General features: G+C 36.9%; 1 protein-coding gene across 2 annotated transcripts in view; it reads left to right on the top strand.

The window, feature by feature from the left end:
• LOC113226189 (leucine-rich repeat-containing G-protein coupled receptor 5-like) overlaps nucleotides 1-15,940 on the top strand; it is a 357,361-nt gene that overhangs the window by 117,369 nt on the left and 224,052 nt on the right. For both annotated transcript variants that reach the window (XM_026458727.1, XM_026458726.1), the window contains exon 3: nucleotides 7,634-7,681. In XM_026458727.1, the coding sequence (XP_026314512.1) occupies nucleotides 7,634-7,681 (48 nt within the window). The remainder of the gene's footprint in view (nucleotides 1-7,633; nucleotides 7,682-15,940) is intronic.

Raw genomic sequence — 15,940 nt, 5'->3', positions numbered from 1 at the left:
ATAAAGTACCTATTGAATACATAAGTTTTCTTGTAAAATTTCGAGGTAAGTTCCTGTTTTTTTTCTAGGGTGAAAATTTTCAGGAATCGTGTTTTCACACCGTATAGTAATCAGGGTATATTCTTAGTTTTTAACCGACTTCAAAAAAAGGAGGAGGTTCTCAATTCGACTGTATGTCTTTTTTTTGTATGTATGCTACGCGATAACTGCGCCATTTGTGAACCGATTTTGATGATTCTTTTTTTGTTAGACAGAAGGTACCTCAGATGAAGTCCCATTTAAATTTGAAGAAAATATTCGACCTCTAAGGGTGGTAAACTAGGGGATGAATGACTTTTGAGGTTGGTTTTTTTATTACTCTGTACTGAGGTTATAGTATATTTTTTCCAAACTGATTGATTCAACACCTTAACTGTTATACGTTAACTTACTAACTAACTTAACTGTTATATGTTAACTAGAACCAACCAAAGCCATTTGAGATTGTATAGACTCGTAAGAGATGATAAAAATTATAGAAGTAAATATTCTCTATAGCGTAAGTTAAATGAGTATCTATTAAAGTAACTCTTTATTTAGCCAGTTAAGTACAAGTACATGTTATTATAACATAAGTTAATTTGATATAATTCAGAGTGCGCACGTCGCCAACAAATTGCACCGCAGTTTTGCGGCTTTTAGTATGTAAATTTCTTTTGTACTTATTTGAATTATAACTATCAAAAAACAACAATAGAGAAAGATACGAATGAAAGTACAGTGGCGAAAGAGTTTTATAGAGATAACTTAGAAAGAGGATGGCATTAAAGACCGTTTTAAAATCAAATCTAGAATGTTCTTAAACTGACCGGACTGCATTGTAAGAAGAATAAGAGAGTTAGAGCAAAAAGGTGAACGTAAGTGAAGTAGGAGATTATTGTCAAGATTGTGCAAAGTCGCAATCGATATTACACGCACCAGCACGTTTAACGGAACAAAATTTAAAGAGAGAATATAAAATAGTAGCGATTATATATTTTTTTAAAATTACACATGAAATATCAATTATGTTAACCCTTAATATCGACGTGGTACAGCGTTATTCAAGCTTTATTGATAAATTAAACGAAATGCATTTTTTTTAGATTTGACGAGACCAAAAAATTTAATTAGTTATTATTAAATTGGTGTTTCATTAAAAAAGAAACCTTTTCAACTAGTTTACAAAATTTCCTCAATACTGTCCTTTTCCGTTTATTAGTAGGAAATTAAACAAAATTAATTGCAAATTTTTATTTATATTTCTAATAAAAGCGCATTTGACCTATTCTCTTCTGACGGGAAGTAACGATGAGACCGCACCAATATATTGCCTATTCACTCTCGCTCTGAAAACAAATCTGCATTCACAGAATTCCACTTTAATACCGTACGCAATATAAATGTGAGAGCGTAACGTTTCATGCGAATCTTGGATATAAATTAAGTCGACTATTTTTTTATGTTCTAAAATAAAAAAAGTATAACAATCGGTCAGACCCTACGCTCCCAAACTTTTTGGTTCACCGCCACCATCACAAAAAATAATTAAAAAGGTGTATTTTTATATTAACTTAACCAAAAAATCACTAGAAAAAAAATGTAGTGTACTTTATATAGATAATTGAGGTTTTTTTCAAATGCGGTAGCACCGTCTGGACAGCATCAACGTCCCCTAATTGCTACCGCCGTAGGACACGTCAGCGCCCACTGGGCGGTAGTGACCACTTTGGGAAACTATGGGTCAGACATCTGAAATAACATAGCATTATTATGAGTATTTTGCTAGTGTTCCCGTTTTGTTTGTATGCTAAATTTCTGAATCTACATCAGTTCCTGCATCGTCCTGTTCTATTATACTCCAGCAACCGTTGTGTCCAGCCACTGTCGGCTAAGGCGGTAAGCCATAATCTATTAAGCAATAATGGCGCCGACCTAGTGTTGTAACTTACGACTAATTGCCGTGAACAAAGGCCGAGACAAAGCTAAACTCCTAACAGTGGCGACATCTTCATTATAACCATTTTCATTGTAGTTTCGGTGTTCCAAATACTTTGTGTTTAAAATCCATCCAACTGTGTTTTAATAATAAATTGGCTATAACGAGAAAGTCTTTGAGACATTGGACATTGCAATTCAAGATCTGTTCACTTATAATAATTAGTATATTTCGAGTTTTTAGGTTTTTGCTATTGTTACACATAGGAACTATTTTTATCGGATTTAAATCGCGTATTTGTTGGTTGACTTCAACCGTGACCATGGGACCTGTAAAGGGCAGCAGAAATGTGAGCATTACTGCGTTCCGATTTAGAAGAGTAAAGGTGCTGGTGAAATTGCAGGTACATGGGACTTGTCAACTTATGTCTCAGGGTGACGGGCGCATTAGCAGTGCCCATAAGATCTTTGCGATAGTAATGCGTCTGGTGGTAAGCGACACGACTGTCCATAACAGTTGCAGTACCACTCAGAGCTTTAAATCACAATTATCTGAGGGATACTGCCACTGCGCTCGTCACCCTGAGACAATAAAAATAACAAGTCCCATTAGTCTGTAGTTTCACCAGAACCCTAAATATGGAACGCATTAATGGTCACACTTGGTGGCAGAAACAGGTTCCAGTACTTTGCTGGACTACCTCTTTCTTATGGAACTCTACTGCTACAAAATTTTGAAGATATACTCATTATGACACCTACCTGATGTTTGGGTGTTCAAAGCGGCTTTCTAAAAGCCTCCCAGCAGTGTACCTAAGAATGTCTGAAACAATAATAGACAACAAGCATACTGTTGCTAATTGGAATCCTTGTCGTCTTTACTAACGACGTTCCCTTTCATCGACAATACAATACGTTACACAATTGTTACGGTAAAGGAAACACAAAGAAAACTGGAAGAAAATACAAGCAGGTGTGTTGAAAACGGTTTAGGCGTTGATTTTGTGAAGTTATTTGAGACACGTCATCTTTTTCTGACCTCTCAGTCTTGGTTTTTGAATTAGATGGAATGAAAAGATGTAATTGCATAAATTTTTAGCTGACAGTGACTGGCTACTACAGTTTCTGAGTAGAGAGAATGTATGAAAGAAGATTCACGAAATAGATTTATAAGGCGAGAGTTAGCGGTCGGGTTTTTTAAGGGCTGATCAACGCGAATTTACCACTGTGTGTTCTGGTTCGAATCCAGCCCGTTCGAAGGAATTTGTTTTTGTGTTTGTTCATTAGTGCAAAGATCGAACAACATAATGAAAAATTACTTCATTCCGATAAAGTATTAGACAATAATACTCGTATAATGGCCGCACGTCACATGGTTACTTGTATTCGCTATTGGTTGTTAGATGTACTTGTAATCATATTTGGCATACAGACAAACATGCAAACACTGACAAATATGACCGTCGTACACATGAAGCCAAATAAGGAGTTAAAATAATGAATATGACCACAGTGTGGACGGTTTACTTGCGTATTTGCCTATTTGGCTCCTTTGGTGTGCTTCGAGAAACCGACCATTGCACGGTAACGCGAGTTTAGTGTTTGCTGTATTTGTCGAATAGACAAACACGGCAAATAACTATGTCACATATGCTCCACATGGTGATTGTTTGCCAAATGTGAAGTGCCACGTAAGAGGGCTCGAAAGGAAATAAATAGCTATATCCTTCTTATAGACCTTTCTTAATGGGTCACCAGGCAATGGAATATGTTGCCTGCTCTCTATTTCCGTGTGAATACAGTCCTCACATTTTCAAAGGCACAAGTAGGCATCTTCCGGATTAGATCGCTGTATCTTCGATCCCATCTCGACTGTACAGCCTGTTTGTGGTCAAGTATGAACCCATATATCGCTACTTTTCAAGAATAGTGGCTCAACTCAAAATAGTTCATATTTATCATATAACGCGAATGCATTCACCATGTGCTAAATTTTATTGTAAAAAAACACACCGAGCATTTTATTGGTTAAAATAAACAAGTGAGAACATGCACCAGTGTATGTTTCGTCGTATTTGAATATTAGTTATCATTCAGTCGATTCTAAACCAAATTCCTGACGAATTTGTTGATTTTGAGATAGGCCACTATTCTAGAAAACCATCGATATTATAAATAAAAGCATAATAAACTACGTTGTCCACAAACTTGAACATCTTTAGTTCAAAATAATTACCTAGTACTGAAATTCCTTAACACCTTCAACCTTGTGTTGACTATGAATAGATTTGTCGATGTGTATTTATTTTAGCTGTCACACGTCTTTTGTGAACTTAGCTTTGAGCACCGTTATTTTGACGACTTTTTGTTTAAAGTAAGCGGCAAGCATTCTTTTTTTATGTGTTAAGAAATAACATTTTATACATCTTCAAACATGTCCAATTCTTATATATATAGGTACTAAGTGACGGGGCGAACCAGTCGTCCTGGTATACGACATGCCTGTCCATAACAGTTGCAGTGTCAGTCACAGCTCACAAAGAATCACGAAGATCTCAGGGGCACTACCATGCGTCCGTTACCCTGAGTCATAAGTTGACAAGTCCCACGTGCCTATAATTTCCCCAGCTTCCTTACCCTTCAAAACGGGAACGCAGCAATGCTCACATTATTGCTTGGCGGCAGAAATAGGTAAGGTGGCTATACTTTCCTAGACAAACTCTTTTACAAGGAGCTGTCCTGGTACTATCTTCTTCAAATCTATGACATACGTACACATCATCACGCCGATCTCCCACCGTATTAACAGAAACCATAAACCTCCGTGTATACGATTCCAACAAGCTTTTTTTCGCCTCCTCCATTCGCATCAGTTTCTTTATACGTTCTAGTGTATTTGTAACATGGACTTTTTAAGTACATCCTCAATCTGGAAGCTATGTACGTCAAACCTACTCCCCACATTTCTATCCGCATTAGCTCTATATACTTGTGACGTCTATCTACTAAACTTTTTTTCTACTAGGCCTAACCGTCGAAGCATTGTCCTTTCTATCCTTGTCTCTTCACCTTTCATACTACAACGCTTTCTTACTAATCTGTTCTACATTCTTTCTTTCAGTCTAATGCCGCACATACTATGCAAAACGTTTTGCGCTATTACACAAAATGTAACTCTCATTTTTTTGTTCTTTATTGTATTAGTATGTCTCCTGCCGGGAAATTATTTATATCAAAGGCAACCATAAACTCCACTTGTTTCTTTTGACCTGACGAATCATGTTACTTTTATCTATCTATCGATTATCCCACCCACTATGCAGTAAAGAGTTGTTAGTATCATCTAAAATCTCTATAAACCCGTAGCACCTACGCGGTATGTCCACACAGCATTGCAAAAAGGGACAAAAAGGTGTCGACATGGGACGGGAGCGGTAAAATATGGCCGCCCCAGCGACGTCCCGTGTGCTGTTATTTATTTATTTAGAACGAAATGCTTGTCTCGGCAAAATGGATTTGTGTTTTTTTTTTGATAATGTTTTGTGTTTTTGTACAAAATGTCACTTTTTGCACACCTGTTTTGATTTTTATGACATGCCATATTCGTGTACGCTTATAATTATATTTATACGGGCAATATCCTATAATGTAATTTATTTTAATAATCCATAATACGTTTCGAAGTAAAACCATCACAGAGTTGCAGTTCTTTGACACTGAGATCTCTTTTGACGATGGAAAAAAAATCACAAGAATTTCAATCTATAAAATGCAATGCGATGTTAAGCGAAGTGCCTCCTTTCTGTTTTGTATCATTTATTCTTACTAATTTTCCTGATACTTTCCTCCTACATTTCCTCGTCTTTCCATCTTAGTCAGGGGCTAATAAATAACATCATGTGTTTCGCATGAAGCTCAGGTGTTACAGTTCCGGCTATTTGATGTACAAAGGGACTGGCGTGTGTAAGAAGAATTTATGTCTAAAGTATGTCGGGACATCAATGAGATTGTGTTTTTTTTTTACTAATATAACCTTTCCATTTGCCAAAACAAATTCGAATATATTATACACCTGACTGGTACTTCTTTAATTGGATATTTAATTTACAAATGTAGATGATTTTTTTCTCAGTAACTGAAGTTTTGTCATTGCAATTTGCTGTATTTCGACAATTATATTTGTCTTGTTTTTACAACTTCGTTATATAAATATTAATTTTCGTATTAAAATATATTAATTTCTATTGTCTTGTGTATTGTCTGTTATATTGTGATATTGAGAATATGAAATACATTATAATTATTATTAATACAAAGATTGAACACAAAGAAAAAAGCCTTCAACCTCAAACCTGCGTCTTTGCCTAACCAGGGCCATATTGCTTTATCCGTAGACCGTCGACCGTAAATTATTATATTATAATCTGTCAACGACATCATTTATTTCAATTATGAACTCAAGAAATTCACATAAAATTATGTTAAAGTCCATATGATGTTTTTGACTTTAATAATTATTGCGAATTACGAATTCTGCTTCTTTGTTGTCACTTTCCTTTTGTCAAACATCAAAATACACTCCTTTAACACAATAAACTCAAATTCAAAGCAACCTTTCCAACCTATGCCTGGCTATTGACGAATTCTATTTCTGATTAGGAATAAATGGTTCACCCAATAAATACTGTCCGTTTACGTTATTATTGCTATGAATAGCCTTAAGCCGGATCGCAACGCCCCACTTGGTGAACGGCAATAATTTGGGGTCCCAATTGATAGAATCATATTACAATTGCAGGAAATTATCGACCATTGTGTGTCAAACACGTGCGTGAGAATTTGAACGCTTGAATATAATTTAAAATTTAATTGATTTTCCTTTAATAACGTTCACGTTTCTTATTAGACAATAATATTACGATTTTGCGAACACGACTTTTTGTGCTCACGCGTTTGGGATAGTTTTTTGAAATTCTTAGGTTTTTTTTAACCGACTTCAAAAAGGAGGAGGTACTCAATTCGGCTGTATGTTCTTTTTTTTTCCTTTTTTTTGTATGTATGTTACGCGATAACTGCGGTATTTGTGAACCGATTTTCATGATTCTTTTTTTGTTGGAAAGGGGGTATTTCCATAGTGGTCCCATTTCATTTTGAAGAAAATCATCCACCTCAAAGGGTGGCTGTTCACGCATGAAGAGTCATTTTTATAAATAGCGCCTAACTTTAATTTAGGAGCAATTACTTTTAGCAATTATTTAGTTGATTTTGCTATTTCTCCAACTCAAGGCGTTTTTCTCTCGAAATACTTTGAGTAGTGTCGTAGTGAGCACCTATTTTTATTATCTCCGGTATCAAGTCCTGTAGCGGCGAACTAGGGGATATTTCAATGAAACTTAGCAAATAGACGTAATTCCACTTACTTTTGAGGTCGGTTTTTTTAGTACTCTGTACTGAGATTATATACTACATAGATTTATGTGGTTCACTTTCAGACGTTGAAAGGTGACAATTGTGTTAGTTCCGCGTGTTAACAGTATTTTGTTTTAGTTCTTGTAGCATGACACAGAACTACTTATATTTGATCAACTATTGTTTGGAAATTAAAAGATTTCCTAGTTTCATCCACATACCTATGAAAGAATGTCCCTGGCTAACGTATCGTCTTTGTTTATTACAGATCGAATCCAAAAGTTTGCAGTGCGGCAACAAAAACAATATGCCATCGGTAAGTTCTTTGTCAATAATCCCTTAGAATAACTTATTGTTATAAATACGCCTTTGTCGAGATAAACGTGTTCTAAGAAATTATTTTGCCTTGTGTAATGCTGAAAATTATTTCCCTCCTTTCATATTATTGACTAACATTGGATGATTGCGCGTAACTAATACCGAAAATACCTTATTATATTAAGTAATCAGATAGAGCACAAGGTACATAAACTTAATCTGATTTTGATTAACTAATAATCGCGATATAGCCACGATAATCAAAATGCTTCTCTCGTTAGGAGAAACCAACCTAAAATTGGATTTTAAACTTAATTTATTTGAAGAAGAATAGCAATTTCTGTATGAAAATAGTGATGAATATAACATTAATACGGGGAATTAAAATAAAACGGTCATTCTCGGACCAGTGTTCACTATCTAATTTCCGTTGCAATTTTTATTATTTAAGTATTCGACGTTTTTAGCGAACAATATTTTTAATATTCGAGTATTGTATCGTGAAATATTATTTAATAATTACACTGTAATATACTTGAATATTTAAATGTAATTTATGGTAGTTGGTAACATTGTGAACGCTCATTCTCGGTTTAGTGTTCACTAATAATTTTCGTGGCAATTTTTATTATTTAAATATTCAAGTATATTATCGTGTTATTATTAAATAATATTTCACGATACAATACTCGAATTTCCGTAGAGTCACTGTCGCGGAATCTTACGATTACTCTGCCTTTCCATCAGAGATGTGCGAGGGCGTTGCGGGGATGTGTGACGGTGCTGTGAAACGGTGTGATGATTTCCACCAAAGCTGTGAAGATGCGTTATTGACTCATTTCAGCTTTGCGCGGGTGAGGTACGATGTGCTGGGGTGAGCGGTGGCGATGTGTCAGTGTCAATTAGTGTCATATTTTCAGAAGCTCTAGTTTTTTACACCGTTTTGCACACATTCCTCGCCCGGTCCTTCGCACACATCTCTCGCTATTTTGTATGTACAAATACTCAGCTCCGCTAACCGTTCTCCACCGGAGCTGCGCTAAGCGAGGCTAGGAAAATGAAGTAATCCTGTTGATGGATTTTTGCCTCGCACACCGTCTCGCTACGTCGCACATCTCTGGAGGAAAGGCAGCCTTAAGGACCACGAATTGGTTCGAAACTTAAATAACGTGAGTCATCCGTTATTTAACTTAATAAGTTTGAGTCTCACGGTGACTTTTCTATTTAAAATACTCGAATATTAAATAATATTGCACTATAAAAAAACGAATACTTAAATAATAAATAGTGCCACGGAAATTAGGTAGTAAACACTAGTCTGAGAATGACCTACAAATGTTTAATTACAAAAAGCAGTGTTTCTCACTCATTCTTTTCAGGGAAATCTGTCTTGCGAATGAGTAGTAGAGTTTAATGAATGTGGCTATTTCAAGTATAACATGCTTACCAATGAAGTTAAGAGAAAAAGTTCAAATTTATATTAGTCATATATACGGAAGATTATACACAGTACCTGACTTATCTTGTTTTTAGGCCTGAATTTATATCCGTTCTCAATAGTTACATACCTCAGCCTTGACAGATTCCTTTTTGTTTTATGGCCCCACGAAGAAGGGACGCCATGCCCTTCATAAAACTACAGATCCCCAATATCGCGCCATCTGCCTCCCGATTATCCCCAGAGCAATCACTCAAAGCGCAAAAATTACGGAATCTCTTTACAGCGTTATATGCACGAAGTGAGAAGGGGTCACTTTTTATAAAGGCCCCAAGATTCCCTATTCCGTCTTAAATAAAATTCCGTCTTTACGATCCACCCGGAATGTATCCACTTGCCCTCGAAATTGGAATAGACTAATTATTCCTACGCGCAAAATAACAAAAGTTTTTCACTTTTTATTTTTTTTCTATTTTCTGTCCGAATTTGTCAATTACTTTTGAGAAGGGTCTCCCCGCTTCGAAGACTAAAGAGGAATACATAAATTAGTAGAGTTTTCTTTTGTTTCTCTATATCAAACGACTCGGAAGTTTCAAAATCTTGTTTAGGCTCATTATTGTTCAGGAAATTTGTTGTTTAAGCACATCAGCCGGGGCCCGCGTTGTACAGACGCACTCAGCGGGAGTCCGCGTTCATTCTCTCGCCGTAACTCACTTCGGACCGCAAATAATAAAACGGCTAAAACAAAGGGAATAAAAGAAAGTCCCAAATAATATTTACGCCGGCCCTCGGCCTCCGGAAACGGAGCGGGCTTAAATTTTTGGGGTTTGGTCCCGGTTTTCGGACAAACTTCTCCCGGTTTTTCGGGACTTTTCCTTCCTGACTTTCTAACTTTCGGCCGTCGGTTCTAAGTTCACGCGGCGGTTTCCCGTTGTCTTTTATTTAAATTTATATAAAAGCCCCGGAAGGATATTATGAACGCAGCGATGAACTGATTTCCACTTTTGTTTTGGCAGACATCTCACGTTATTTTTGGAGCGCATCCTGTACGTAAACAAGAAATCGCAAAATTAGGTGTCAACAATAGACGTTGCAGACAAACAAGTCTGGAAAGCCCGTCTTAACTCTCTCGTGTTTGTTTCGGCACTCAAACGGTCTCGCCCACCCTCTCTCCGCTCCCCTATGCAGCCTCTTTTGCTTTTAGGAAAACATCTGCGCTAAGCTCTTAGCAGCAAAATATGAGACACGTCCTGGAATGGTGTTAATTTACGGCTGCATCTATTTAGGTAAACGTCCGCTCTGAAGTAGGCGAATGATACTTGCTCCTTACAAGTGACTTCGAGAAGTTATTTACTTTGTGTAAAAGCGACTTTAAACTTTAATACTTCTTGTTCTATTTCTTTTTAAGTTTTATAAAAGAAATGCTCTCCGTCTTCTTTTTGTAATGGACGTCCTCCAACGGTTTGGCACTGGGTGAGACGGTCCCGGATTCAATTCCCGGTGAGACCAATGAACTTTTTCAAATTGTTTCTGATCTGCCTGTTCTAGGAAGTACAAGAAGTTCCTAGTCAGTGACCAAGCAATTGGTGTCATTGTGTAATAAATTTTGTTATTAGAAAAAACCTCACACCTAACCGACGTTGTCTACAGGATGCAAATTCGACGCACGTATAAAGGAATCAGAGGTAATAGCCAGGATCGTAACATGTGGAGCCTTATTTTCTTTGTCTATTCCAGTTGTGAGATATCTATAGTTTGGCGTATTGTGATATGTCTCTAAAGAACGTTAAGACTACATCAACCTTGGCATTTTCGATCGAAAATCGCCAACAGAGGAACAGAACAAGGTACGCCATTTATCAGAGTAGCTGAATGCCATCAGCTTAATGTGCTCTTTGCCAGTCTTACGGAAACAATCAAAAGTGAAAATATAACCGTAAATATCTGAATGAATTCCTAGCGCAAGAAGTCCTATGCTTTTTAATTTTTATCATTTGATGGATACTTATGATATTGAAAAGAGCCTTACATCTGTCATGCATCACACAACCGGCGTCGTTTCAAACAGATAAGGCTAATTACACACGATCGATAAATCACTCAAACAAATTACTCCGATCGGTTATCTTAACTTTTTTTTGTTAACCCTGCCACTGAGGATCATTTGTCAATACGGATAACCCCTCGTAATTTGAACAAATATTTGAATAAATTTTGTGTTAACAGAGTTCTTCAGTTTAATTATGAATAGAAGGTTTACTTTTAATATATTATGAAAACAGGTAATGCTTTCGAGATGTCTGTGGAGAATATTTTTAATTTTGCCAGAATATTAATAAAATGAGGTACCCATATTCGTCGGTGTTTTGTAGAACGGGCTAAAGCGCCATTTCGAAAAATGTTTGTGGGGAGCTTGTTTTAAATTTTAACGCCTGTTTCAAAATATTAACGTCCTGTTTTAAAATTCAATTTTGGTTTTAATTAAGTTTAAGTTTTAAAATTGGACATTAATATTTTAAAACAGTAGCGAAAAACTAAAACATGCTCGCCAGACACATTTTTCGATTTCCTGATTTTATTTTTTAAAATGGCACTTTCGCCCTTTCTATGAAACAACGACGATATGTAGGAGCGTATATAAGAAATCACAATGGAGCAATTAAAAAAATATATATACCGAAAACACGCAATGAAAATGTTCCCTCTTCGCCAGCCCCGTTGGAAGTTGGGCAACAATATTATGTATATTTCTTCGAATAAAATCGTGTTCAAGATATATTAAAAACATAACCATTAATTTCAAAATAACAAGATATTCTTCGGCACTTATGTTTTATGTCCTTGTAAAATATAGAACAATTGTTATTTTCAAACGTTCACGCGATCCCAAGCGAAACGACGTCGTTTGCATTTATAAAAAGAGTAGAATATTATTGAAAATGTCATAACAACGGCAGTTGGCTTCAGTAATTACCTGCTATCAAATTATGACAATGGAACAATCAGCCGATAAAGGATATAAACGGTATTATTTTACACCAAATTGTCAATCAAAATTATTTTATTTGAAAATAAAAAAAGGTCGAGTCAATTTTTTTATGACACCAAGCGGCGGGACAAACAAATCGTGCGCCTGGTGGTAAGCGACACGCCTGTTCACAACAGTAGCAATGCCGCTCAGAGCCCACCCGTCACCCAGAGACATAAGTTCACAAGTCCTATGTGCCTGTAATTTCACCAGCACCCTTACCCTTAAAAACTGGAACTCAAGAATGCTCACATTACTGCATGGGGGCAGAAATAGATGAAATGGCAGCACTTTCTCGGACAAGCTATACTGCTACTAAAGTGCATCGATGGATCTTTAACTCAGTTATAAAATAACTGCCTTCGTGGCCGAACGGTTACCATGCTGAACTGCCACGCAGAAGTCCTGTGTTCGATTGTGCGATGCGATGACTACGTGCATTATCTTCCGATATTCTGCAGTAGCCCATCCTTATAGCTCACACTGCAAACGACACATCACGAGAGGGACAAATAAAAAAAGTAACTTGCAACCAGGGATTGCTTGTGAAATGGCCATTGTTCATTGTACATTAATAATGGAGAATCAGTCATGTAACTACATTCCTAAAGCTTAATTGACCCAAAAGCGGCTACTGCCAGGTTAACGTTTCCAGAGAGCAACATATATTAATAGGGCATAAAATATGCACTACAGAAATCGAGTACAGTCAAATCCAAAATTGTCTGATTATCGAGATTTATGGATGCGCGTGGCGTCCGCTGCGGCTGTTGACCGAGCGGGAAAGCTAAGGGCTCTTACACATAAACACAATACGACGTCACGTCGTGCTACGACGCGGTATCGTTTCACGATGCGACGTCATATCGTGCGACATGACGACATGACATCGCAACGTGTCACGACGTACGGCAAGAGCCCGCTTCGCACTCCTAACTTAATGTATGAAGAAGTATGTAGTAGAAGTAATCTTAATGTATGTAGAAGGCGGACATAAAGAATATGTCCGCCTTCTTAGCTGCTTTGAGTGAATTTATTAGTATAGCGTAATTTGTCATGTGTTACGAAAATAATATATAGGTTTATATAGTTGTCAAGCAGAGGATTGTGGGTTCGAATCCAAGTTGAGTTTGAATCTATGAGTTTTTTGGAATTTATGTACGAAATTTAACTATAATACCTTTCGCGGTGGCCGAATAGTTACTGTGCTGGACTGCCACTCAGAGGTCTCGGGTTCGATTCCCGGGCCAGTAAAAATATTTATATGACCTACATTTATTTCTCTCGCGAGTTTCGGTGTAATTTGCAGTTGTCTACGCTTGTGTCATGTGCCCATGGCACCCGCGATACAGGGCTACCCTAGTGCGGGGCTATGAGTGTGTCCATTGTTATTATAATTATTATTATTATTTGAAATTTACCATGAGCTTTTCAATGGAGGAAAACGTCATGAGGAAACTGCACACATTTGCAAAGCAATTTAATGATGTGTGCGAAGTTCCCAATGCGCATTGGACACCCGTGAAAACTACAGCGCAAGCCCTTTCATTGTAGGAGGAAGCATGTACCTAACCGTGAGACTTCAAACCTGCAATAGACGTTGGCCCAGGGTTGCCGAGTGAAAGCCAATAACAACGTATAGACAGTCTATTTGCCTTGCCTTGCCATCACTCGGCGTTGCTAGCCTAGCTGGTCGAGTGAAGGCGACCGCCAACGTGTATGTGCTCATTGGCGTGGCTTGGCAAAACGCGCAATCGCTCGTGATCACTCGTGTCAATTCGGAACGGTGTCGGTTTTTTTTTGCACAAATCAAAGGCGCCTACCGACGCTCGGCCAATAGTGTTACGTTACGTGTAATAACATTTGTAACTACACGGAAAAATAGTCATTTTGAATTAATATTAATCAAAGTCAAAGTCAAAGATTATTTATTCCATAGGTAAAATAAATTTACACTTGAAAACGTCACGTTTAAGCTACTGCTCGTTCACTACGCTGACCTCCCTGAGAAGAACGAGCAAGAAACTCTAGGGATTGCTCTTTTCAAATAAACTTAAATGCTATGGAATATACTTTGAATCAAATTTGTTATAATATAATAATAAAATCAAATTAATATTAGACATTACCATCTCAGTGACTATGGGACTTATAAAGGGCACAAAATGTTGGTTTGTTTAAAAAAACTAATATTCGCCATTTAAATCCGAAAAGTACATTAACTCCCAAAGTTTTAAAAGCTTAATGTAAGTTGTAAGTTTCACTTCTTCGTCGTCTTCAGTTGCACTTTACAACGCACAATGAAAACTGAAGCGCCCAATGTGTGGCATTGGCCGTTTGTATTGCAATTCTTCAAACTTGTCGAACGTGTTGGACGGCAGCACTAGCTGTGTACCAATTTGCCAAAGCTCGCGTTGGCCTAGGCTCGACCAACATGTATTGCAGGCTTTATAGGCTATACATGACATTACGTTGTTTTACTATTGCCTTAAGAACCTTTAACAATAGTTTGTAAGGTAAATAAAAAAAATTTCACGAAAAATTCTTTGTAAACAAACTGAACCATAAACATATAATAACGTTGTTAACTTATTTTAATGTTATATCTGATTTGTTTCGATATAAATAGAAAACCTGAGTAACCATTGTTAAAATTGACTGTACCATTTGGTACATTTTATCAGCAGGTAGTTTTTTGCCAGTGGATACATTTTTTATCGGAAAATACAAGACACTCGAGCATCCATCAGTCGCTCTCAAATTGTCCATAAAAAGTCCCTTCCCTTCATTAGAGCTCGACAGTCGACCCTCGAAGGTACGTCGTAACTAACATCGAACGGATCACCGTCAAATGGAACCTAAAGACGCCACTGCGACACAGGGGAACTAAGGGGAATACTCTTGAACTAGGGTTGGTATAATATTTTTTCAACTCGTATTTATATACTTGCACCAAATTACATTTAATTTGACTTTATTAAACGACATTTTTAACGGACTGCAAAAAAGAGGAGGCTCTCAATTCGACTATATCTTTTTCTTTTTTTGGTATGTATGTTACGCAATAACTCCGGCGCATTTATGAACCGATTTTGATGTTTATTTTTTGGGTTGGAGAGTATCTTTTAATTTTTCATTTAACTTCGAAGAAAACTTTCCACCTCTAAGGGTGGTAAACTAGGGGATGAATCCGGTTTCGCGTACTTTCCGGTAACATATTTCAATAAAAATTTAGCAAATAGATTAATTCCACGAACTTTTGAGGTCGGTTTTTTTAGTACTTTGTGCTAAGATTGTTAAAAGTGGCAACCCTAGCGCCTACTTACGAGTATCTTTGTCACTATTTCGAGTGAACTTTTCGACCCTTCTGAGAGCCTGGTAGCTGGCTTGTTTGATTGTAATTATTTTCGTGTACAATGTACATTCTGTCGCACAAAGTCCCCCTTTTCCATTCCTTTATACACTTACCCTTTATGTAGTGTCATAGGACCTTAAGTAGGAAATAAAGGGGTTAATATTAGTCCTAAATATTTAAACCCCATACATTAATCTGAGACGACGTTAATGTATTGTGCGTGTTATTTATTTGATTGTTTTGGCAGCGTCACAGTCATTCCAGTGTTTGTTTACGTAAACAAATACCTTCGTTGATGAGGACCGCAGAAGTACATTGTAATAAATTATTTACTTGTATATTTTTTGCTCCAAATAACTAGTAAATCGAGACAATAAATGAGTACAATAAGGCTCAAAACTAAGAAAGTTGATTTTCGTAACGAAACAAAAACGGC

The sequence above is a fragment of the Hyposmocoma kahamanoa genome, unplaced genomic scaffold, assembly GCF_003589595.1.
Source record: "Hyposmocoma kahamanoa isolate Upper Pololo Valley unplaced genomic scaffold, ASM358959v1 182, whole genome shotgun sequence".
Taxonomy (NCBI): Eukaryota; Metazoa; Arthropoda; class Insecta; order Lepidoptera; family Cosmopterigidae; genus Hyposmocoma; species Hyposmocoma kahamanoa.
Note: the sequence above shows the minus strand (reverse complement) of the source record. Positions and strands in the feature narration are given on the sequence as shown.